Source organism: Amblyomma maculatum, chromosome 8, assembly GCF_055883805.1.
Source record: "Amblyomma maculatum isolate TAMU_Amacu chromosome 8, ASM5588380v1, whole genome shotgun sequence".
In the NCBI taxonomy this organism is placed as follows: domain Eukaryota; kingdom Metazoa; phylum Arthropoda; class Arachnida; order Ixodida; family Ixodidae; genus Amblyomma; species Amblyomma maculatum.
Genome location: NC_139351.1, coordinates 100,890,150 through 100,916,518, shown reverse-complemented (window position 1 = coordinate 100,916,518; position 26,369 = coordinate 100,890,150). Strand labels below are relative to the sequence as shown.

General features: G+C 47.2%; 2 protein-coding genes across 2 annotated transcripts in view; both read left to right on the top strand.

Moving 5' to 3' along the window:
• LOC146181991 (uncharacterized) overlaps positions 1–8,453 on the top strand; it is a 105,521-nt gene extending 97,068 nt beyond the window's left edge. Inside the window, exons 3-4 of the mRNA XM_084576992.1 lie at positions 2,875–3,253; positions 7,048–8,453. Coding sequence (XP_084433118.1) covers positions 2,875–3,253; positions 7,048–7,394 — 726 coding nt within the window. The 3' untranslated portion in view covers positions 7,395–8,453. The remainder of the gene's footprint in view (positions 1–2,874; positions 3,254–7,047) is intronic.
• A 13,018-nt stretch (positions 8,454–21,471) lies between these two features.
• LOC146181988 (neprilysin-1-like) overlaps positions 21,472–26,369 on the top strand; it is a 101,162-nt gene continuing 96,264 nt past the window's right edge. Inside the window, exon 1 of the mRNA XM_084575586.1 lies at positions 21,472–21,622. The gene's annotated coding sequence lies outside the window, so the exon portion shown is untranslated. The remainder of the gene's footprint in view (positions 21,623–26,369) is intronic.

Sequence of the window (26,369 nt, the reverse complement as noted above, 5' to 3'; positions counted from 1 at the left end):
TATATCCATCTCTTTCGTCGTTGAGTTTTGTTCTGTCCTAAATTATAGCGGTACGTCTTGTTGAGCATTCCATCAATCGACGTCCTGAGTATGTACCTCGTGTTCAACTGATCCTGAGTACACAGGACTCTCGACGACAAGCTTATTTCGGGATCACTTTGAGACATTCGTTTAGCAACCCAAGGTTATGCGGCTGTCAATTCGAAGGTTGACACATTCGAGGTATACATCGACGGGCATCGGCTCCTTTAATTCTACAACAGGCTTATACGTAGATAGTCAGTTAAAAATTTTTTTACCCTCAAACGCAGGCTGCTAGCGCGCTTCTAACTCTCGACAGCAGGCGACATCTGTCGGGCGTGCGGCCAGGGGACTGCGGGTCGCGCGGGCGCCTCGCGTTGAATACGTGTTCGCGAGCGATCGTTCTTCAATTCTGTCGGTAACGCGCTCTGCCACTTATGCATGTAGGTGTGTGCTGTGCCTCGCTACTCACATTAGTCCCTGTTCTAGAGAGTACAGCATTTTGAAGCGCACTGTTCTCTCGTAGACACAATACAAATGTAGTGTATACCATGCAGGTTGCGAACTGCAAATCGTCGTTTATGCACAGTGGGGGCGTTTTCTTTTCTGGGACTGCCTTCACATGTCATAAATGCACGCGTTTTGCGTTTTACTTTTTTGATTTTGAGTATGAGAATGTAGAATTTCGGACTCGACTCCATGGTGTGAGATGCAACCGGATCGGCGAGCTTCGCGCTGAAGGTTGCTTATGCAAAACACATGTTTTCGGCCACCAGTGGTTCATCCTTGGCTTTCGTTTGCCGTTCCTTAACGGGAGTGCAAGTCCGACTATAACAGACGTTTGGGCGAGTTGATTAATCCGCGAGTACAGACAGCACGAAAAGAAAAAAGACGGAAGCCTACGTCCCCGTTTGCTTTTTCTTTTGCGCTGTCTGCACCCCGACTATAAGCAATCCAAATTGTTATTTCCTTATTTCAGAGAGAAGTCGGCGTGCGAAATGGTTTAGCGTATAGCTTTTTGTTGTTAGACACATCAAACACAATTTCATTTCATGCTTTGACCTGGGCCGAACGGCTAAACAGATCTTTCACATCACACCGAAAGCATCGAAATAGAATATACTCGTATTAAATCGCTACTGTGTTATTATTTGTTCAAAACTTAAAAAAGAAAATAGAGAAACAGTGTTGTGCCCTCTAGCGGTGGCTCTGTGGTTAGGGCACTTGACTGCTGATCCCGAAGGCATAGGTTCGATCATGTAAGCAATGACCGCTCTTCGATGAAGACGAAGCTGAAGACGCTTGTGTAGTGTGCGATGTCAGCGCACGTTAAAAAATCCTAGGTATTCGTTAAAATTCCAGAGCACTTTGCTGCGGCGTACCTCACAGCCGATTCCACTTTTGAACGCAAAACTCATATACCATATGAAAACTGATTTGTCATGCTCCAAATAGCATTTCTTTGCTGGTTTTATTTTGGCATGTACGACAATGTACGTGCAGGATTAAAATAAAAAAAAAGTATCATGCTTGAAATGAATGCGCTACGCTTTGATAGACGCTAGATTAGCCAAGGATAAGAAGACACGATCCTAATGCGGCGGTGTTTATAAATAAAGCACAACAAAACTTGCCTGCTGTATAGCTTGTCGACTCCGATGAGCACATCGCGATAATTTGTTGCTTTTACTGGCAAACACCACGCAAATAACAGCAGAGCCTAATTGGTGAGGCTCGAAATGGCTGGCATTGGAAGAACTCATTGGAAGTGGAACTATATATGCGAGGCGTACGCAAGAGTAATGCGTGAAATTGTTCACAAACGTAATCACGTCACTAAGGTACCGCAACTGCAGCATTATAATACGGCTGCGTGCTCAGCACCAACACAGTTAACGTGAACGTCAAACTAAATCCCACAAATAACGAGTCAATTTTAACTATACGATGATGCAAATAAACTTGCTCCAACACAACCGTGCGGTGAAAATATTCTTGGCAATATTCTCTAGTACCCGAAGCCTAGCTGAACGTGACTACCGGGTAGGCGCGGCCCCGCAGTCCCCAAGGAAACGCCCGCGAGGTGGCGCGCCAATCGGCAGAAAATGGCCGCGCCCGGGAGCGGCTAAAAAATCTGGTCTATAGGCCGTGTACTGAAAATTTGTAGCAGACTATTGTTGGGTACATGTATACCCCAAGTGAAAATTTCATTCCGGCTTGTGACGGCAACAGCAAATGTGCTATATACCTACCCTATTCGACCAGACCCCTGCAAAGTTTGAGCAGTAAAGATACTGCACAAGATGGGAGCCTGTATTTTTACTTTAATAACAAATCGCCTTTAATCTCTCTTTGTCTCGAAAGAACTGCACGCGACAGCTCTTCGAATAGGCTGTGCCATTCTAGATGTTACTAACAGGTGGAAATAGCGTTTAGGTCACTTCCAGACTTGGCGCCTTTTGTCGAGGTTTATGAGGGGCTGAAACTAAAACGTTGGTATCGAGAGTTTTCAATGGGGCGTTCAGGAAGTATCTTTTTTCTTTTTCTTTTTACTGCCAAAGCCAAGGGGTCCAGATCCATGTACAGCTGAACGTTCGCTAGGATGTGCATGGAGAATATAGATACGCATATTTTGGAGGCAGCGCCATTCCTGCAGCTCACTCTCTCGCTTTCCCTTTGGCTCATGCACTACAGCTGCGCCACCAAATTTACCGACAAGCCGAAGTTTCAGTCATAATAAGAACATTTTTGTGCATCGCTGGGTTCCTGATCAAGAGGCTCTAGCCTTTTCACACACGTCTAGCAGTAAAATGGCCGCCTCGACTTCAATGCTGGCCCACACAAAACATGCAGGTCGCCCTGAAGCGGCAACAGGCGGCCGAGGACGCCATCGCCATGGGCCTCCGTGCCGTGGCCACAGGACGATCCCTGCCCTTCCTACCACCGGGACCAATCTTCGGTCTCCCGCTGGCCGCCAAGGCCATGGCCCAAGCCAGGGGTTCGGGGGCCCGGGCCAAGGAAGCCGCGGCAAAGAGGGCGGCGCGAGAAGCCGCACGTGCCTTGCAGCAGCAACGGCAAGATCAGCAGCAGCAGCAGGCGGGACGGATGGGAGACGACGACTGCTCCTCGCCGCCGTCCTCCGCTTCTCGTCAGCCGTCGCCCGCCCGGCCGCAGACCCCACCGCCGCCTCAGACATCGGCACAGCCGCAAGGACCCGAGGATTCGTCCGCAGGTCAGACGCATGCCACGGCTTGACGCGGGACTGTATGCAGAGCCTGCATAGAGGCGGCGCTGTGTCTTCTACGGCCGCTGGCATGCTCGCTCTCCGGAAGGGAGCCCATTAAGGGACGCCGCTGTTTGCGCTGCTTTCAGCCGCCATGTTTGTGCGCCGCAAACACTGCCCCGGTGGTCCTCGGTAGTCGCCGTCGGGAGGCTGCACGCGCGCGCAAGCCGATCGCTTGCCTCGATGTGGGTTCGTTCAGCCCCCCTGGAACACGCTACTACACCATAGAACACCGCGGCTTATACTGACGTACACCGAAGTCGAGCTGCTTCGGAGACGCTATGTATATGTGTGAGACGTTCGGTACGCGGGCTTGGAGTTTTTTTCTTTTTATTTTCTTTTTACAGCAGCCATCGAAGCTGCTGTCGCTCCGTTCTATCTAGCTGAGCAGTCGCATCCGGTAGGTCACATGAGATGGCCTCCCTCGCCGCCTGTCGGGGATGACGCGAACGTTGTTTCCTTCTTTCTCTCTCTTTCTTTCCGGTCCATACTGAAGCATATGGGTTCAAGTGTGCGGAAAAAACAAGGCGGAGTGTTTTTAAAGCAAACAGACTGCTGTTTAGCTTTGAAAGTGATGGTTGGGGAACGCAGTGGCGTGGAGAAGGGGATCACATAAGTCAAGGGAGTCGATACAACAGCACAACAGCCGTGCCATTGTGTTAATCCAGAACGTTTCACATCGGGCGCTCACGACGACGTTGAGGCCTTCGCGCGTGCAGGCTTTATTTCTTCAGGCACGGAAAGTTGCCTTATTATGCAGTCAGCCAAGAACTCTGGCCTTCCCTGAATAGGGTGACGGTATATTGCAAGGGCGTTAGCGTGGTGTTACACAACACGAAAACGGGGACATTGGGATGGAGCTTCTCTGTATCATGTGTCATTGTGACGTATTTTTCTCAACATTATACTTCACTTTATTACCTTAAAGACCCCATGATGGGGTCTTTAAAGGGTGGGGATTATTGACTTCAGTGATCACGTGATATCATCTAAATGGTTACTTAAATTGCTTAGAAAACTTGATGGGCAGGTGATGGCAGCTACGTTGTGGGAAAGGCCGTTCCAGCCCGTTGCAGTGCGAAGAATAAGGGATGGGGAAAAGGTGACGGTGCGGGCCCGTTGACGAAATATTTGGAGCGAATGGCCGGTGCGATGGAATATGCGGGTTGGCAGGGAGAGGGGGGGGGGGGGGGGGGGGGGAGATGTAGGGTGGTTGGCAAAGTGAACTGTGAACCCGACAGTTTTATAGCAATGGACGCGTAGCGCTGAAATTCAGACGTACTTTCGTTTCGCTTCATATAGCCAAGTCTGGCGGGAATCTAGGTTGGACCGTTTATTACCACAATTTTTATAAGATTCGTGGGCCACCCGTTTGGCTCAGAAGGTTCAGGATGGTGCTGAATGATGATTCGGCGTTTCACGAAGCACAACACTGCTACGCGGTTGAGCTGGAACGTATATACCACGCAAGGGATTCGCACAGGCGACATTTGCTACTGAAACACGCCTGTTCAAACACTAACTTCTGTTCACTTCGACCGCGCTCCTGATTGGTCACGGGTTTGCGACTAAATTTCGCACAGCTAGAAATTCGAGTAGCCTACGATGGGCTGGGCTTTTAGACCAATTCTACCATTCGTGACTTTCGGTTTTTGACCAAAATGGCGGACAACCTCTACGATTCGTAAGTGCAAATGGACCTTTATGAATATTAGATATCTCGCAGCGCTCGATCGTTCCATCTTCTTTTATAGATTCTTGTCGTAGTTTATGCTGTTAATTAATTATTCCCCCAAAATAATAACGAGAGACGAAAAGAGGAGTTTCGAAATATATTTTCCGAAGCAAGCGCCGAAACTGAAGATACATTCTTAAATCGACTGGAAAACGACGGGAGTGTGGCAACGATGTAGTACCGCGGGGGGCATATGGAGTGATTAATTGGAGGTCAGTTAGAGCGCATTTTTGTACCTGGAATTTCATGCTATTTATGATGGCGATGAAGGTCCGAAGTGACGTTAATGTCTCGCACGCAAGAACGGAGCTTGTGAACAAAGGTGGGTGCGTGCTCCCGAGTACAAGACGTCGCAGACGCGAGAATGCTTATAGTGACGTTTGGTATACGTGACGCTAGTGGACGGCTAGCTCATCGTCACCAGCGAAACGTAAACTGAGAAAGGAACGCTAGTATAACTGCTCTGTGGGGGCGACGCACACAGACCGCCTCTTTCTACACCCCAAGCATGTCATGACTGGTTTCAGAGCTCCACATCCCTCTGCCTGGCAAAGTATCGAGTCGCTGTCACCACCTCGTCTGTACACAGTCAGTGACCAAGCAGGGCTGGACCCACCACCGAGACACGGTTAGGGTGCAAATCCAGTTACGGCTTGCGGAGGAGGCGGCTGCAGATTGCGCGACTCCGCCGCCGACATCCGCGCGTCGACGTCCATACGGTTCGGCGCCGAAGCGGGACGGCGGGGAAACCGCTCGATGCTAACCCGCTTAGGAGGGGCCCACTCGAGACGCCGACCGCATGCCGAAATGAGATGCGAGCACCGGCGGCGATATTCAGAAGGACGGCGGCGGCAACGCCATCGTCATGCGCAGCGCCTTCTGGCGAACGAAAAGCGCAAGAGTGTGCCGTGCATGCATACGTGTGTCTCGAGCACGTGTATACATATCGAACGGAAATAGATGTATATTTCATGCCGAAGAAGAGGGGACGCTGCCGCGGCTGCTCGGGGAGTGAAAGGTGCTCGCGGAAATCGCAATGTGGGCCTCCGCGCCTTTTTATGTACATCAGAAGCCACAACTTCCCCTCACATCTCAGTAGTATCCTCGGCACTTTAGGGAGGGAGCACGCCAAGCTTACCGGAGTACACACGCGAGTTAACATATTTTCAAAGCACTTGGTGCATTTAATTCTACGTGCATGTTCGGGAGCAAGGCTTGCTGCACCCGAGGCAGTTTTATTCCGCTTGCATCGTAAATGAAGGCCCATGCCAGACAGCCCATTTTAATTTGCAGGAAGAGAGAGATGACGCAGTTATGCCGTGAATAATCGCCTTATTCATATCTGCAGTTCCTATAATCTTAAGACAAACTGGGCCGATAGAATACGCAGCAAAATCGATGACCAGCTCATTGATCAATCTCGGTGCTTTTCAAAGTGCTCTCCGTAAACCGTAATTTGGTCCACTCGATGATTGATTAGCTGAGTCTCGTTCTTAAGACTATGCCGAAAACTTCGACGCAATCACGAGAAGAAACGAAACGCACTATAGATGGTGCCTGGTACCTTGTGTTTCCTCCGTGCTTCTGTTGCTGTACAAGTCTGAAATACAGTCTTCAAAACCTCACAGAGCTGTTACCTTTGTTCAAGACAGAATCGGCGACAGTTGCCATGCGGTGGTGAAATAATATTTATATTCACTCTAACCTTTCTTCTTCGCTGGTAGGTGTGGCCAATATGATGCAGCTTGTGATGTCACTGTTTGCGGATCACTGCGTCGCTGCTTGATGACTAATCTGCATACCCCTGCTTTATGCCATGGCCGCACAACTTGGAAACACGCCCCTATAACATGTATCACCTTGAAATTAAGGACCATCCGCTGGTCCCGTGTGGCTTCTGTGGCTGTCCAGGCATGGTGCATATTGAGGGATGGCTCTCGATTGTTTGTACACAGGTTTCTGACAGATCATTCAGTGGAGTGGTTTGTGTTGATCACCACTTGTGCAGGAGATCCGGCGAGCCCATTGTCTTCACCACTGTCCTCCTCGAGGCTTCTTGCTTCGGAGCGCCCCGCGCTGCTGCAGGAGGTGTTGCGAGGCTACGACGGAGCCGACTGGATGCGCGCCTTCGAGCGACTGCACCATGCTCCACCGGGTACCGGCCGGTCAGCTTTTCGGGCACCAGTGGCCGCGGCCGCGGCGGCGGCAGCCGCCCAGCTGTGGACGAGGCCTCCTCCGCCAGGATGCCTTCTGGCGCCTGCCTGTCCTCTCTTCCTACCCGCATGTCCACCGGGGTGCCCGCAATGCGCTCCCCTGCTCAGCCAGGCCTGGGCGCTGGGCATCAAGCACGAGTGAGGAGCTGCTGTCTCTCTCGTCTGTACAGACTGACAACACGCCGCGCGAGGGGAAAGACCGACACCTGGACAAAGTGTGCTTCTGTCTTTAAACTGCCCTAAACCGCTCCCGTCAATTTCCTTTTTTTCCCGCCCCACCCTTTTATCTGCCCTTGATGGCGTTAACATTATATTGATGAAGAATAATAAAAGGCTGTCCGGCGGAGAAGGAGTTGCAGAGCTAACCCCGGGAAAAGTAAATCCAAGAGGAACAACACGGGTGGTGTTTTACACGTGACTACGGTTCATGCAGATTTGGGCTCCTTAGAATGTAAAGGATATGGCCAAGATGCTGCTCCCCGGTGATAGTTCAACGCGGACATAATTATTCATGAAAGTGCAGTCGCCGATGATTATATACATAGACGCTTTTACTTGGGCATCGCCTCCACTGTTAAAATGTGCTACAATCTGTAAGGGCAGTGAGTTATTTGTGGTGCTCTTGCACGTTGTCCATAGCGCACTGAATGGCGTTGCTCACTTAGGTGGTGAAGACATGAGGAACGAGCGTGCGACCACTATAGATGGTGAGGACCCGCGTACTGTTTAAGGTCATAGCGCTCTGGCGAAGCGTCGGTGGTTTTATAAGGCGAGATATGGCAATCTCGCACTCAAGACACACGGTCTGCCCGTGTAACATCCTGCTTTGACATATTTTTGTTGCACCATTCAGGAGGCATGTAGTATTGAGGAGAAGCTGGCTTAAATATTAGGAGACGGTCTGTTAGCGATCGCCTTTCTGCGATCACGTGGCCATATTTAATGTCGACGAGGCTCTTGTGAACGCGCTTTCCTCTTGTTCTTAGAAGCTGGCGTAGGAGTGTGCTTTGTATTCCGTGACGCAAAAAATGCGGCGACACTCAGTAGCTGCGAGTATGAAATGGGGAGAAGGATAAAAAAAAAGTGCATTTTACAGTAAAGGTATCATGAATTCGCAGTGTTTTTGAGAGGTTGCTTTTTGGACGAATAAAGCGCTATACGGTGTCTACCGTGGCTTACTTCCAGTAATAAAAAAAATAAATAAATAGGAAGTCCCTTAAGCTGCGCCTTTTCCTTTTTTTCCTCTTTTTCTCGTTCGCTGTACGCACAGTATAGTATTCGCACACATGCTGCTATACTTCAGACACACCACAACGTAATCTCTGTGCCCTACTCTACACACTTTTACCAACGTGAGTTTATTATTATTAATTATTTATAGCCCATGTGTAGTGCACTCGTTGGAAAAAAGACAGGCTGTGTTGGATCCTCAGCACCGGAGATATCGCCAATACATTTTATTAGACACTCCTATTACAGGAACTTAATTGTGAAGTGTGATCTCATTTAGACTCTCTTTCATGGAACGAAAAATGGTAGGGGTAACATTAAGGAATAGGAGGCGTGCAGAGAAATAACTCAAGTTACCGACGTTCTAGTGGAAATTAAGCAGAAGAAATGGACATGGGCAGGACATGTAGTGCGAAGAGAGGATAACCGATGGTCGCTTAGGGTAACAAACTGGATTCCAAGAGAAGGAAAGCGTAGCAGGGGGCGGCAGAAAGTTAGGTGGGCGGATGAGGTTAAGAAGTTCGCAGGGGTCAAGTGGATGCAGCTAGCACAGAACCGGGTTAATTGGAGAAATATGGGAGAGGCCTTCGCCCTGCAGGGGGTATAGTCAGGCTGATGATGATGATGAGACTCTCTCCTGATTTGTCGACTTCATATCAGAATCTCGAATCATTATTTCTCACTGATGCCTCGGAGTTGTTGCGCCACCACGAGCTCTGAGGAGTTCGTGCGGGTATTTCGACCGTCGAGCGCACAGGCTTCTGTGTTTTCTGTCGTAGGTTTCCTCTTTAAAGCGCTGAAGAGACTGACTGACTGTTACTACAGAAAACTCTTCACCACGTTTTCAACGCGGGCAGACACATGAAGTGGGAGGTAAACAGAATTCATTCATTTACTTTTGCCATCTGAACGTCTTTCGTAGACCGAAGAAAGAGAAAAGAATAGGAAGAGAGGTGGAAACTCAGCTCCATATTTATTACATTGTAATGCTGGCTTCATTTTAGAGACAACTTTATAATGGGGCAATATGGGAGGTAAGCACATGAGGATATCTGCGTGCAAGAGGCACTGGGCGGCAACAGCGGATGGGAAGTTCTTTACTCACAAGTATGGCTGTTCATACCCGCTTTGAAGATCGCCCAAACGTGAAGAAAACGTGAGCATGAGCTTCCTAAGCCCACACTTGCCAGCCAAGGTGAGTCCTGCACTTAACGGCGACGTGAGCAATGCATCTGGTTAGTTCTCTCGAGCCCAAATTGCTCGACAACAATTTTTGATTGAAAATTATTTATTGTCAGAGAAAGGCAGTTCATATCAATGCGTCGAATCCCACAGTCATCAGAACTACGAAAGCTGTACCATGCATGTCATTTACATGTTTGCTGTGGCTGTTTACGGTGTTAGCTGATGGGCGCTGGAGCACCTTAGTCCTACGAGTAGCCAAGTACCCTGAATGAGTGTTTCTGCGAACTTTATGAGCAGCTTTTAAAGAAAGTGGATTTGCCAAAAGGAAACAAACTGACAAGTGCCCCCATTACGCGACGCTATACATTCACTGAGAAAAGAACAAAGAGCTGAGAAGGATGAATATACCAGAGTCGCTGCTGAGCGCCGGAGAATGAAATGAAGATTATACAGCAGTTAGCCTGCACCGCGAGAGAGATACTGTGGTGAAACGCAATTGAGAAGTAATAATAATAATAATAATAATAATAATAATAATAATAATAATAATAATAATAATAATAATAATAATAATAATAATAATAATAATAATAATAATAATAATAATAATAATAATAATAATAATAATAATAATATTCACAACAGGGCATAGCTTACAAAGCAGTGCAGCGCAGCTGAACCTGAAATGCAGTGTGGTGAACATTCCTTTTTCTCTCGAACCACAAATCGCACTTACTCATTGTAATAGGAACCATAAAAGGACTCCAGCGAAAACACACACACACACACACGCACACACACACACACACACACACACACACACACACACACACACACACACACACACACACACACACACACACACACACACACACACACACACACACACACACACACACACACACACACACACACACACACACACACACACACACACACACACACACACACACACACACACACACACACACACACACACACACACACACACACACACACACACACACACGCGCGCGCGCGCGCACGCACGCACGCACGCACACAAGTGCTGAGATTGACGGCACCGTTCGGCTTCTTATTAGGCTGATGCCAGCGTTGCCATTACTTCTCGACGGCCACTCCGCAGTTTGTTGTGAAAGAAGGAAACTAACAGTACTCATCGGAGAACGGCGCGCTCCTCTGGGCTTATCTGATCGCCCTCCTTCACATTGTGCCATGAAAATGAATAAAATGGTAAGTAAGTTCTGTCTGTACAAATTGGTAGAAACATGGGTGGACTGCCTCCCGTTTGATGTCTCCGGTTGACAGCGGGAGATGCCTGCTCGTCGGCACGGTCGCCTTCGGCTGTCTGTCAATCTTCGCCGCGGCCCAGTGTATGCGGTGGTCGACCGGTCCCCCTCGCGTAAACGCAGCCTTCAGCCCCAACTTGGGCGCAGACAGCACAGGTCGCACTAAACGGCTCAAACCCGCCCCGGCGGCGACAGGAACGGGCGCGAGGTCCCCACGGGCGGCGGCACCACAGAAAGCAAAGCTGTTTGTTCTGGCGCGGGTTTCGAGGAATGGCGGCGCGGGAGCGCGAGGAAATGTCAACACGAGAGCAGCAGCAGGGCGCGCTTTCTTCTCAGTCGCCACTGCTTGTTCATTCCCACACGCTCTCTGGACGACAACTCGCGGGGGCCCCCGATGAGCCGAACCCTACGGGTCGGTGAGACACCGAGACAGACCGCTGCCCCCAGTGCAGCCGGCGTGCGCTTTTGTCTTACTCATGGGCTCTTCTTTCGCAACCTTTGCGCCCTCAGAAAGCGGCGCATTCCTGCGGCATCTTTGGTGTACGCCTTGGGGAGCAAACACACCTGCCCCGTGTTACACAGCCAGTGCTGTCTAGATGGCGGAGACGTGGTGCTCCCTCTCTTCCCCATCTCTCTCCCTCTCACCCTCTCCCTCCCTCCCTCCCTCCCTCCCTCCCTCCCTCTCTCTCTCTCTCACACACACACACACGCATGCATACATGCCTCACGCTTTGCAGCTACTGAAAGGTCAGAACTAATATTTTCGTCGTACTGCACGACGTCTTATTGCCGCTGCGCTCGCGTGCGGAAACGCGAGGCCGTGAAGAAACATAGCACTGGTATTACGTCCTGAAGTAAAATAAACATGCTGCTCGCGTGGAATTCCTTGCAGCCGTTCGTTCTAAGGTTGATAGTCAGTCCAGTCAGTCATATAAGTTAGTCAGGAGCCAGGAAACCAGGCGAGTTGGGTTTGTGAAGCCAGTAATTTTACTCATTCGGTCGGTCAAGTCAGTCAGTCAGTCAATCAATCAGTCAGCGAGTGAGTTACTGAGTGAATGGGTGAGCGAGTGATTGAGAGAATGCTCCAAATCCAAAAGCTATGTACTGCTATTCCCCCCCCCCCCCCCCCCCACCTCTTCCGCATGGGCCATAAAAAGGTTGTGAGTAGGATATGTACCTGGTCAACCTTTCTTCAAAGAACAAACAGGGAAAATTATTTATACGTGATTGTTTTTCGGAAGACTGTTTCTCGCAAGTCAGCGGCCTCTGAGCGCCAAGGGTGTTATTCACCCGTTTTTACAAATGTACTCGCAGTCGGGAGCGCTTTTTTGCTAAAAAAAAAAAAAATAATAAATGTGACAACTACTGTTTGCTAGCCTGTGCAGTTCTCAGAGAAATTGACCATAATGCAGTTGGTAACCACTTACTCTTTCGCCGTCTCGGATGTTCAGTGCGATTATTTTCACGATTGACTGCTTTATAAAGCGATTCATCTTAAAGCAGCGGGAAACACAAGACGAAAAGGAACAAAAGACGTCACGAGCGCTTTCAAAGCGCTCGTGTCGTATCTTGTTCCTTTTCGTCCATGTGTTTCGCGCTACTTTATAAGATGAATCCAATTCAACTCGCCCAGTTTTCTATACTCGTGTATAAAGCGAAGCGTTTCTAACTACCGGACATGAGTGAGTTTATGAGGTGCATAACATGTAGTGGGCTTCAGGGGCGTCTAGTGCTGCTGTCCATCCGCTCTGTTGCCCTCGAACTGATTTTCCTAGAAGTGGCGCTGAAATGAGATAGGTGACGAAACACATTTTGCGTCTTTTGTAGTGTGTACAGAAATGAATGTAATAAAACAAAAAGCATTATGGAAGCAACACGATAATTACATACACGATCGCGCAACACTTCTATGGGTGGCTAATTCGGGTGTCAGGCGGTCAAATTTAGCTTCACCTATACATTTGGATTAGCCTCAGACGAGTACTTGCGCGGATAACAGGGGGTGCCTCGCGATGCGTAATTGATTATACAGAGAAGGAATAGCTTCATTCGGGACGAAATTTTGTACTTCGCAAGCACCTTGCTTCCTCACGACCGTCATGCTTACACAAGACGACGTCGTTACACCTGTCAGTTCACGAGAGAAGTTTCGTTGCGACTGCCAATCTTATATTTAAAACGAGTTAATTTTCACGAGGACCTAACTTCTGCTGTTATTGCAAACCTCATTAACCTCGCGAAAAGCTGTTCCCGCGTATAATTTGAGAAACAAAAAACTCCAAAGGAGGCCTACTATCGATGCTTCGCGAAATGTTTTACTAGCGAAAAGCCCACTTGCCAAATTCCAGCACGGCCGACTCACAGGGTCGTTTCTTTTTTCTTTTGCAACCAAAGTAATCGTTCACAAACTGCGTTTCACTGCCTATTCTGCCGACAAAACTGGTGACCTTGAGGTTACATGCCATCCGCCGCCCTCCACTGTATTATTTCCCGAAAAGGAGAGAGGGAATGGCCCTATCTGCGTGAATCTGAAGCCCCGGCGGTTGCCACAAGCTTTGAAGATCGAGTGTAAAGGAGAGTGGTCGAAAGGTAGTGGCGCAACTATGAATACAGAAGGCATAGATCCTATATATGTCAACAGACTATTATGTGAGGCTCCGTGAATGATACTAAAGTCGAATGTCACTCACTGAAATTATAAGTTACACTAAATTTTCTCGGCTCAATAGAATATGGCAGACGCAGTTGTCCATATATTTAGCTTATAAACCCTCACACGCTGAAAATTCAAATTTTACACCTCAAAAACACAATGCGCTACTCCCGATGCCGGGCAGTGCGATGCAACGCGTGCGATATTCACGTTTATAATTATGCTTCTACCTGCTTCAACGTTGGAGTGCTTCAACGTTGAAGAAGGCAGACCAAAATCGCTGTTGCGCACAATGCTAGATTGGTGAAGCTAATAACCGCACGAAGGTCGTGCTTACAAGCAGATGGGTGAAGCGGCGTGAGATAATGTGATTCAAAATGGAAATGAGTAACTACGGTCGGCGAATACAAAAATATCTTGTAAAACGCTTTAGTATAAATAGATACAGAGGACAAAAAAGACGACACGCTCATATAAGCAAGCGCTTGTGTGTGTGTGTGTGTGTGTGTGTGTGTGTGTGTGTGTGTGTGTGTGTGTGTGTGTGTGTGTGTGTGTGTGTGTGTGTGTGTGTGTGTGTGTGTGTGTGTGTGTGTGTGTGTGTGTGTGTGTGTGCGCGTGTGCGTGTGCGTGTGTGTGTGTGTGTGTGTGTGTGTGTGTGTGTGTGTGTGTGTGTGTGTGTGTGTGTGTGTGTGTGTGTGTGTGTGTGTGTGTGTGTGTGTGTGTGTGTGTGTGTGTGTGTGTGTGTGTGTGTGTGTGTGTGTGTGTGTGTGTGTGTGTGTGTGTGTGTGTGTGTGTGTGTGTGTGTGTGTGTGTGTGTGTGTGTGTGTGTGTGTGTGTGTTTCATCTTTCTAGTGGTCTATGTCTAGGCTAGATATTTTTACACCATCGATATGCACCTATTCGCCCAATAGAAAGGTTATGGATGCATAAAAGCAGCACAGGTACTGTGGCTTACCTCGCAGATCTTAGCGTTGTCATTCGCCGTCAAGTCTACACGCTTCACTTTCGCCCTTCATACTTTTCTCCGTCCCTCATTCCGTGAACAACGAAAACATCTGGCGCCTTTTTTTTTCCCGAGCCAGCACACATTGGAACATAATAGCATGACATCTTAGTAGTACAGTGGCTAGAATACTCTAGTAGTGCGACTGAACACAGTTAAATCGCCCAGCACCCGGCGCACAACACATCCGCTTCAGACACCCCGCAACAATGCACGAAGCAACTTGCCCCAAGTGGCGAACACGAAGAAAGCGGCGGCGCGGTGCATGCCAAAGGGTGTCACCACCCTGAACGGCGCGGCAGGTATCAAATGTCTACACACTAATTTCTGATAGTTGGGGCTGATGAGAGGCTCCTGTGCCTGTCCGTACGAACTGTCAATAATTTATTGCACGGGTAATTAATATAAATACTACCAAATTTGGTATCCAACCTCACTAGAGTATGACCAACTAGACGGTATACACTCCAAGTTTGGATAGGACAGTAAAACATTCGTCCCTTGCATCATCAAATTTGACTCAAATTGATTCGGAACCTAATGCGAGCACGACCAATCAAGTAGCGAAATCCAAACTTAGGTCGATCAATTCCGAAGTTTGGCCTCCCTTCACCCCCTAAATTTGACTTCTTCCGAATATGACCAAAATTGATGTCCCACCTAATTTGAGTATGGACAACTGATCACTAACCATCAAATTTGAGCGGCCAACCCTAAACGCTTGTTCCTTGATCTCCAAACTTTGACTCCGTCCGAATTTCACCAATAGAAACTAAGCAATGTTACTGAGTAACGAAACGCAGAACTCTCAACGTATCGCGCGGAATTCGCAATGTTTTCGCACCTTTGAAATTTCCCATATTATATAAGCGTAAAAATTAGTAAGAATCGCCATTTTTTTTTTTTTGTTGTTACCGAATGCAATGGTTCGTTTCTAAAATGACCGGTGCTAAATGCAAAGAAGAAGCATACTTCCAGACATTAACCTGGTTGCGGAAAAATTGGCAACACGGAAGTCCCTCTTTCTCTCCTCTCTCCCTTGGCCATAATTTCTTTTGTTTTTTTGTTTTTTTGTAATGTTTCCACCGCAACCTCTTCAACAAAAAATACGCCTCTTGCTGTCGAAAGATTATCAAGGGAGCCACAAATATTTGAAAGAACGATTTTCACGGGCGTAAAACGAGCGGAGTTATCTGCACTTTCCACGAAGAGTCCCATGGTCTCCAGCGGCGCCTGTCGGTCACATCATTGCGGGCCTGTGTGCGGGCGTCGAAGGTAACTCGACATACGGCCTCAATCAGAAGTGAAACCCCGCCGCCGCGGGCGACCGCCGGTGCTCTTCGCGGCTTCATCCAGCCACAATGAGGGGAAGTGCGGCTTCGAGCAAACAAGACCACGCGGAGCTGGCCCGCGCTGTTTTGACAGCGGGCTGTCGAGCGCACGTAATCAGGTTACCCGAGCCCAATGGGGCGTCTGTAACGGGCTCCGGGAGGGCTAATCGCGTTATGGACACCTCGCCCTCTTATCTCACTTCCAGATTGCAAATGAGCGTCGCTACGTGTGTGTGTGTGCACACCGCGCGGCGGTTGCGTGGAGGTGCGTGGCGGCGGATATACCTCACACACACACCACACACTGTATATATGTATACATGTATAGGAAAGCCTGGGTGCTGGAGCAGGGCCGCTGGGAGACAAAAGAGACGCCGAAACAGCGTGGCGACGGGGGTTTCTGGCCGAAAGGTTCTTGGATAAACAGCGCCGGTTTCTCTTTGAGAGTAATAAAAGGTGGAAATATATGCGCATATGGTATATAGGGAGTGGTTTCGAGTTTGGGTCATGGCGCGCGCTGATGTGTAGTGAGCAGGCAGTGCCTCTTAAGCTCGCCTAAATGTTAACTAAAGCTGAGTTTTTCCGCGCTTATGCAAATGGAAAATATCCGTGTCTACTCGCCAAAGCTCGGCTGTAGTTGAGCGCTTCGCTGATGTTGCGAGCATTTAGCAACGACGCTGGAGAACTGTGTTGATTGTTAACACGGAAGGCTGCGGTGTTGAAAGCCGAATCGCACACGTGTTTTAAGCTATGTGTACAGTCACAATAATAATAAAAAAATGAGACTTATCCAATCATATAACACGTGCGGCTATTATACTCAACATAAGCTACACAGCCACTGCAGACACTTTCTGTTCACTTACATGGCGCATGCACTTGAGCCAAGTAATACCGCGAATTAATAAAAAAAAAAAAAACTACGAAGCTGGCGTCGTCATTTTGCATCTCTGGGGATCCATGGCCTCCTTTTTGTGTAAATCAAGGCACGTAGCAATATTTGGGTATCTTAGACGACGACAAATGGCAACTTGCGCATCGCTATCCTGTACTGCCATATATTGTAGTACTGGTGCGGTATCCAGAATACCCCAACATGGCGGAAACGCGCGCGGTCAGTGCAAGGGGGCTGCAGTTTTTGCATAAGTTTTATAAAGCTGAAACAGTGGGCTGACAATGCGATGGGACAATGCGCACACGTTTTGAATAAACATGCGCTCTGTCAGAGATTACAGTGTGTGAGTGCTTGCATAAGTACAGGCAGCAATGTCTGCGCTGCAGAATGCTATGTATAGGCTCCGGAGGCCTTTGCAGTTGTGTTCATACTTTCGCATTATCACAAATATGCAGTCGTAAGTCTAACTAATGTGTTTGCATTCTAGTTCCACATAAACGTCGCCGGTTCCACATAAGTTCCACATCAATCACTTTCTTCAGGTAATTTATCTGGAACCAGACGCTATCAGGTTGCTCTATGTGGAACGCTGTACTTATGTCGCGTCTCTAACCCTCTCTTCAACTGGAACGTACTCTATTTAAATGGAGCAGTCGTTTTTACAACTTCAGCGCGTTCCACTTACCTGCAACGTGTTCGAAAGAAACGCTGTGGCGTTCCAGATAAACCCAGCAATGCCGAAAAGGAAACAGTTGATTCCACTGGAAAATTTCCACTTTTGTTTTTCCCTCAGAACAGTTGGCACCATTTGTAATATGGACCATGCCCACTGGTGCAACAAAAGGAGCCCCCATTTGAAACTAGATGTTTTTTGACTGGGTGGCTACAGCAGAGCACAAAATGTGTTTACCATTACACAGCGCACTGCATGCATTGAGATTTTTTATTATTGGCTTGACATTTAGAGCAAAGACATTTGCGTAATATTTGGCACTGACGAGGGCTATAGCAAATGAGATGAAGCTATTAGGCTTGATTTGGATTCTTTCTTTTTATCCTGATTATTGGTACAATTCTAATTCCGTACACTGATGTCGTATGTGTCTAGTATATTCTGAGGCTGCAGATTTTTATTACATAAATTTTCTTTTTATTTTTTTCGGCTGTTCGTAACCGGAAAAGGAACTATGCTTTTGGAGAAGCCGCTTCGAGTGCTGAACTTAAAAAAAAAAGGTTTCGTCTTCCAATATTACTGCAGGACGACCCCCAATGCTGTTATGATTCAATGTCGAACAAGGCCAAGTAAATATACATAATTCAAAGAGAATTGAGGGACAAAATATTCGTGCACATAATTTCATGCACTAGAGAAATGGTGTTTGGCGGTTGGCCACCCACATTTGAAGGTAACCATTGAATTGCCAATATTAACTGTAGGTTGAACACTATTTTTGGTTAAATTCGGACGAGGTCAAATTTTGGGTGTCCATGCGGCCGAAATTTTACGATGCGGACAAACTCTCTGATGACACGTTCTGCGGAAAAATTCTGCATATAAGGTCTGTTAAACTAACGAATTAAAATAATAAAGGCCCGCAGCATTGCATGGGCGCCGCTCAATTCATCGCTTGGGTTGGGTGTATATGCGCGAAGACACTGTAGAGCCATGGCACCTGCGGTCAGCTGCGAGGGCGCTGTCGGAGCTAACCACGGAGACAAGGCACAGCACACCAGCGCCCTTTACGTTTCACCTCTATATGCAAACGCGGCTGGCACGATTGGGTTCAAACATTAATTGGTATACTCCGGTTGAGGCACTCTGAGAGTTGTGCACGACGCCTTCAATATCACATTCGCCGCAGCTGAGATCTTTCTCAACATCGATGGAGGCTAAAGCAAGCCGCGGCGTGCGTGGGTATGAAACCCTCCATATTACAGGCCAAGTTGCTTTATTGCTAACCCTCATCAGCAATATTACAGGCCAAGTTGCTTTATTGCTAACCCTCATGAGCAAAACCAAATAAAATTATTTGGCACAAAACGCTGGCGAGAACATGAAATTTCTCTATTCCACAAGTTCCTGCTCAGCACGCTGCGTGAACGAACGCTTGGTAACAAGTTTTTGCAACCACGTGATTCACGCTACAAGCACATGCGCGCCAGTCACCTTACCTATCGTACGTGAGTGAGCCTCGTCCATAGAAAAAGAGATTGATAAAGAACGGACACTCGGTGAAAACTGGCCCCAGGAAATGACGCGCGACTTGTTGCGCTGCCGCCGATTGATGGATGGCGGCACCAGCGCGGACGCGCGCGCAGCGGCACTGGCTGCAGCGGTAGCCCGCCGGAGCAGACGACAGAGAGTTATCGAAGGGGCTGGTTATCTGCTTGTGCCTCGCCTGTGCGGCACAGACCGCACTTTTTTATCTTTCGTGGGCTGCTACGCGGAACAACTATGATTTGGAACGACGGCAAGGTGAGCAACGTTTTTTGCTGAACTGCGCTGCATTTCAAGCAGTTTACGCTGACCACGTCGGCCAGGGCCAATTAAAGTTCGCAGCTCGTGAACAGGCGCGCCGGTCAGGCATAGAGAAGTTCAAGCGCAGTTCGTGACTCTCCGGCAGTTTCCAACCGAGGCGAGTTGTAATATGGTGTGTTCCTGCTAAACTGCGCTGCATTTCAAACAGTTTAGCTCAGCACTCTGGACAAAGTGGCATGTGAAGGCACCAAGACACGCCTTTGGGCCAACATGACACATATTCGCCGGCCAGTGCGGCTAGGCCTGACGCGGTTTGCCAGGGCGGACGCGGCTTGCTGAACGGCTAGTTTTGCTTAATGCCGCGTTTAACAGGGCAACCGCAAGGTAAGAAATGTTTCAGTCTTGTCAAACTGCGCGGCATTCCAGGCATTTTAACTTAGCACAGCGGTCTGCGCTTCACAAAGTCGCGTATGAAGGGCAAGCCAACGTGGCGTGCTTACCGGCCGCGGTGACATGTGACATGGCGTGAGGCCGGCCTGACGCGGTTTTGCAAACGGCCAGTTTTGCGTGGTGTCGCGTTCTATTTAACCGGACAAAGTTAAAGTGAGAAATGTTTTATTATGGTGCAAGCTTCATTGCTTCAGCTGTTTAGTGCTTTTGAGAAACATTGTTGGTTTAGTGGCTGCTGTGGAAATGCATTTTCAGATAGGTTCGGTCATGTAAACCTGTACGTTGCAAGAGTAGCTAGCTTTTGTACCAATTTTACGAATGACAGCTTCTCTGTTCTGAACCATAACTATTGCTCACCAAGCTTCAGTATGCACCCATATGCACAGATGTGTGCGCGGTGCAGTGGCCTTACAGTTCATTGCAACCTTCTGCATCATGTCCCTTCCTTTTTCAACAGCGCTGCATGGACCCACGGACTGCAGCCGAAGCACGGCAGATGCGACGAGTGAACGGTGGGGCCTTCTCCCAAGCGTCAGTACTCCTTTCTACCCTGAAGAATACAAGTTACCCTTGCTAAGGTAGCCGCTACTGGGACTGTGTTGTTTATGTATAATGCCTGTTTTGTTACATATCATTTGCCAATTATTCGGAAATCAACGTCATGCTATTTTTTTCTCTACCTAAGTGTTTATTCTCGCCTTGTGTATTTTTATTTTTCTGTACTGTGCACATCGCCTAATCTGTGCCAAGTTTTGTCAATGTCTCCGTATACATATGTTGCATCTTTTATGTGTTTATATGAAGCAAAATAAATGTTCATTTCACAAAGCACTTGGCATCTTTTCTGCAATACTGTTTTCCAAAGGCTGTGGCGCAGCTGCATCGATGGCCAGTTTAGAGCACTAGGAATCTATTTTTAATGTTGTTATGCATGCTGAAAATAAATACAAACACTGTCAGACCATGTAAAACCGAAATAATGCGCGAAAAAGGCAGGGCGCAGCGCATGCTATAGCATTCAAATCGCGCGCCTTTCACCAAGACCGGAAGTAGTTGCCGCCAGCCGCTTGGTGCGCTACAGTCAAATGGGCCCTATGGGAGTGTCCGCTCTTTGCCGATCTGTTGATCGATTCACTGGTCACTGACCATGGTCAATTTTAAAACAAATGACGTTTCGGGAGCGCTACGGCTCCCTTGTTCACAATGAACAACCGGCCGGACGTCCCGGGCCTTTTGTAGCGTTAGTACTGTTCTTAGAGATTTCGCGTAGATAGGATGCAGTGTGCCATCATTCTTGTTTATTGTGTTAGATCTCTTTCTTTATGCCTCGGCTTCGAAAAAGCTCATGACGCTTGCCACATAAAGTTCAATCTCCCTAAGCACACTAAACATTCAGCATACCTGCCACTATCAGGTCGACATGACCGTGCGCTTCGTTCCGTGACGCCAAGCCCGAGCTTTGCCGAAGATTGTAAGATAGCGAACGAAACTCGACTGTTCACAACTTCACACGCAGTACACGCATCAGCAGGAGGGCGACCCACGCGTGACAAGGAAAGCGGCGCGAAGCGCTTCATCACGATAAGCCATGGGCACGTTCCCAACGGCCACGAATCAGAGCGTCTTATCAACCACGTGACTTCGTTTTGTTGCGCTCCTCAGGGCTCTTCCTTTCTTGTCGCACCTAAATCAGACGGAAGCTCACTGATTTCGAAGCTCCGCTAAAATGGACTATCGCGACTTCGAAATCTAGTTCCTATGGTCCAGAAGGCAGCGGATAATTGATGTCAGAAGCTAATGAATAACACGCAAGGTTCGTGCCTCCACGACACCCTGCAGCCGGCCTAGTGCCTAGGTAAGTGCTGACTGCTTGAAAACGTTGGGCTTTGTTCGAAATCGCAATGGCTCGTCACAAGCAGATAGTATCGTTCCCTAACTCGCACAAACCAAGACTCCTCGCACCCATTAGTGATATGCTTTGGGATGCAAGACGGGCCTGTGATTTTTGCTCGTTGTTACAAACTTTTCGCAAAAGCAGCCTTACAGAAAGCGCAGTCTGTGCTGTAAGCAATGTACGAAAGGCTGCCGGATGCAAGTACGCAGCTTGTATCCTGGTCGCGGCGGTCGCTTTTCGATGGAGGCAAAAATCGTGTCTCCCATGTGCTGCGCGAAGTCAGTTAAAGAACCCCTCATGGTACAAATTTACCGAGATGGCCACAAAGGCATCCCTCATAGCCTTGTCGCGCTGCTGTGTTAATCCATATAAGTCAAAAAGAACACCAAATTGTGCAGACATATTACCTATGCTGTTGGGCTCATTTTACTCTGATTAACTTACTATTGGGTCTTTAGGATTAAAGTTGTACCCCGTTGGGATCTTAGTCTACTTTTGAATTGGTCATTTATATACCACTGATGGTTGATAGTAGGCTATAGCCTACCATCCACCACCTTCGCGCTTGCTTGTATATTAAGCGCGTTTCTCTGTTCGAGTGTAATACTTTTTTTGTGTGTGGCTGGTATCGCCTCATCACATGCACAACAGAGCGATAAATACAGCGCGCGCCTGCTTTAGCGCCTTAGATCCTTGTATCCACCACACCTTCCTCACTTGGGACGCGTCCAACAATAGGCAAGTAAACGAAATTAAAGAAAAAAATGTCATCTTCTAGATTTCGATATCAGATGATGGTTCCAGGCAGACATGTAGCGCGCGCTCAGTGACGTTATCGCTTGTTGCTTAAAAGGGAGCTTAGCAGTGTATGCATAAGATCAGTCATGGCAGTAATTGAATTACAGTAATGAAATTACTGTAATTTAATTACTTTTTCGGTGATTTCTAATGTAATGAATTACTTTTTCAGTTTGGTAATTTAGTAATGTAGTGAATTACTTTTTGGTAGTAATTTCGCAGCAAAGCAATTAATTCCTCTCGAAATTACTTTTACTAAAGTGCGCCACCACTCCTTCACTAGACAACAAAGTAGAGTGCGCGAAAGCAGGAACGACGTGCTGCAATTCGAAGCCAGCGTAACGGATTGGCAAAAGGAGACAGAATTGAGCAGAACTTACTCAACTAGAATACCCTGGAGAACAAGTTGTTGTTTTGTTTAATAGCTTTACTTTGTTTTTGCAGGCTGGAAACTGGGAAGTAATTCAAAGTAATTGAATTACTCAGTAGAAGTAATTGTAATGTAATTTAATTACGTTTCTGCGATTTTCAACCAAGAAATTAATAGTTTAATTCCTTTTCAAAAGTAATTTTGCCATGTATGCATAAGATGAGAGCACTCAATAGCATGCATGTATTCCTGAAGTGCGGAAGTGTGAGTAATCTAGGCATATATACGTGTTCCAGAGCTTATGGCATCGGCGTGCATATGCAGATGAACGCTTCTTACAGGTGCAACATGCTAAGCATTCCTTTTCCGTTCCTTTTGTTTGTCTTTATTTTGCCCTACATTTAAGAAATGCATTCGCCGGCTAATGCGTGTGTGTCCCCATTGACTAGACCGGCAGATTAATGCATTGACGGAATATGAGCTCACCATTTGTTCGTTTCGTCAGCAATACGTTAACAATGCGTTGACTTTACTCTGTCGGAAGGAACTAGCCTTTCTCTGGAAAGGGGTTTGTTTAACTGTGTATGACACAGCTTTTTTTCACTGTGCACTGACATTGCTCAGCTGTACTGTCAAGTGTGACACTGTTTTCTTTACGAGTAATTTTAGTTTTACAACGCCGGTTGTTTAGGAAAGTTGCTCGCTGATAGCGTCATCCATGCGAACTTTTCGCAGTTAATAAGCAGGGTATACTCAATCCCGATAGGGCGTAGGCTGAATAGTGTTCGCGGTCTCTGTAAGTTGTCTACAGTCCTAAATTTCCCTTAGCTAAACTTTACCCTGCCCATATGTGTTGATATGAACATGAGCGTAAGGTGCTTTCCTAAGAGGCCTAGTAGTTTGAATTGACCAAAAATGCTGTCGGGAGGTCGTGAACAGGTCAGGCATGCACTGGAGGCCGAGCTTTGTTCATCATCATCATCATCATCATCATCATCAGCAGCAGCAGCAGCAGCAGCAGCAGCAGCAGCAGCAGCAGCAGCAGCAGCAGCAGCAGCAGCAGCAGCAGCAGCCTGACTATATCCATTGCAGGGCGAAGGCCTCTCCCATATTTCTCCAATTAACCCGGTTCTGTGCTAGCTGCATCCACTTGACACCTGCGAACTTCTTAACCTCATCCGCCCACCTAACTTTCTGCCGCACCCTGCTACGCTTTCCTTCCCCTTTGTTCACAGCTTTGCTCACTGGTGGGGTAAGGAAGTTTTGTTCTTTCTGTCATTAAATATCCATCAAAATTTCCTCGTAAGACATTTTAGAACGTGCCTGTAACTGCATCCAAGCTAATACTTTGAGCAATATTCGCTCAAACTATGCTAATTCCTGCGGCACCACATGTTGCTGGCTTTGGTTTATTCACTTCGCTCAGGCAGATTTTTTTTTTACACTGTTTCTGAATGCGGCGCAGCGAAGTTCTCATTATTTTCCATTAAATGGAGAAGGGAGGAGGTGATCAGAATGCAAACATTATCCTCATTCACAAGAAAGGGGACTCTAAAGACCTTAAAAATTACAGACCAATCAGCTTACTGTCTGTTACGTATAAGGTATTTACTAAGGTAATCGATAATAGAATCAGGACAACCTTAGACTGCAATCAAGCAAAGGATCAAGCAGGGTTTCGGAAACGGTACTCTACTATCGATCATATCCATACCATCAATCAGGTGATAGAAAAATGCTCGGAATATAACCAGCCCTTATACATAGCATTCATTGATTACGAAAAAGCATTTGACTGAGTTGAAACCTCGGCGGTGATACAGGCATTGCGAAATCAGGGGGTAGACGAGCCGTACGTGAAAGTGCTGGAAGATATATATATATAGTGGCTGCACAGCAACCATAGTTCTGCATAAAGAAAGTGACAAAATTCCCATAAAGAAATGTGTTAGGCAAGGAGACACAATCTCCACAGTACAATTCACAGCTTGCTTAGAGGAAGTATTCAGAGACTTGAAATGGGAGCAGTTAGGGATAATGGTAGATGGAGAATACCTCAGTAATCTGCGATTTGCTGATGACATTAGCTTGCTAAGCAACTCGGGGGATGAACTGCAAATAATGATTGATGACCTAGACAGGAAAAGTAGAAAGGTAAGCTTGAAAATCAACATGCAGAAGACTAAGGTAATGTTCAACAGCCTCGGGAAGGAACAGCAGTTTACATTAGGTAGCGAAGTACTGGAAGTAGTAGACGAATATGTCTACTTAGGACAGGTAGCAACCACAGATCCGGACCATGAAAAGGAAATAACAAGAAGAATAAGATTGGGATGGAGCGTATTTGGCAAGCACTCACTGATTATGACTAGCAGCTTACCGGTATCGCTAAAGAGGAAAGTATATAACAGTTGCATCTTACCTGTACTCACCTATGGGGCTGAAACGTGGAGGCTAACCAAGAGAGTTCTACTTAAGTTGAGGACAACCCAGAGGGCTATGGAACGAAAAATGATAGGGGTAACATTAAGAGATAGGAAGCGTGCAGAGTGGATCTGAGAAATAACTCAAATTACCGACATTCTAGTGGAAATTAAGAAGAAGAAATGGACATGGGCAGGACATGTAGTGCGAAGAGAGGATAACCGATGGTCGCTTACAGTAACAAACTCGATTCCAAGGGAAGGAAAGCGTATCAGGGGGCGGCAGAAAGTTAGGTGGGCGGATGAGGTTAAGAAGTTCGCAGGGGTGAAGTGGATGCAGCTAGCACAGAACCGGGTTAAGTGGAGAAACATGGGAGAGGCCTTCGCGCTGCAGTGGGTATAGTTAGGCTGATGATGATGATGATGATGATGATGATGATGATGATGATGATGATGATGATCAGATAAGCTTGCTCATTCTCGAAATAATCTGTCTTAATGAGGCACTTGGGTCCCTCTCAAGTGCGGTAAGGCGGAAGCCTTTCCTGAGAATCTTTGCCCTCATTCGCCACTTTATCACCATTTCGTGCTTTTTTTCGTTTCTTTTGTTTGTTTTGCGGCTTCTCCTTTTCTATGCTCTTTTTTTCTTTTTGCTTTTCCTACTTACTCTCCTTTGGTTATTTTTTTTTTCTCTTTTTTATAGTTCCTATTTTTTTTTCGTTCACTACCTTTTTTCCTTTTTATTCTCGACTGACTATTGTTGTAAAACAGTGATCAAACCCGATATTGAAGCTTTGCAACAAGTTTGCACGTTTTTTTTTGCGCAGTTTTGACGTATTTCGAACAATTTAGACGTCCGTGGCTGTTTTGGCGTCTACCTACTGTATCGTCGTTCTTGGCGATTTTGACGTGGAATTGACTTTTTTGGCTCCAATTAATTAATATGACTCCACATAAACGACATTGTGCAAACAGACATTTTTTCCACCCTCAGCTTTATACAACTATTTTTTACTCATCAATCCATTAATTTCTCGACGGTGTGACACCTTCCGCGGATGCACAAATCCTGTCCCGCACTTTCGAGCCTATATTCGCCTTAATAATGAATAATTTG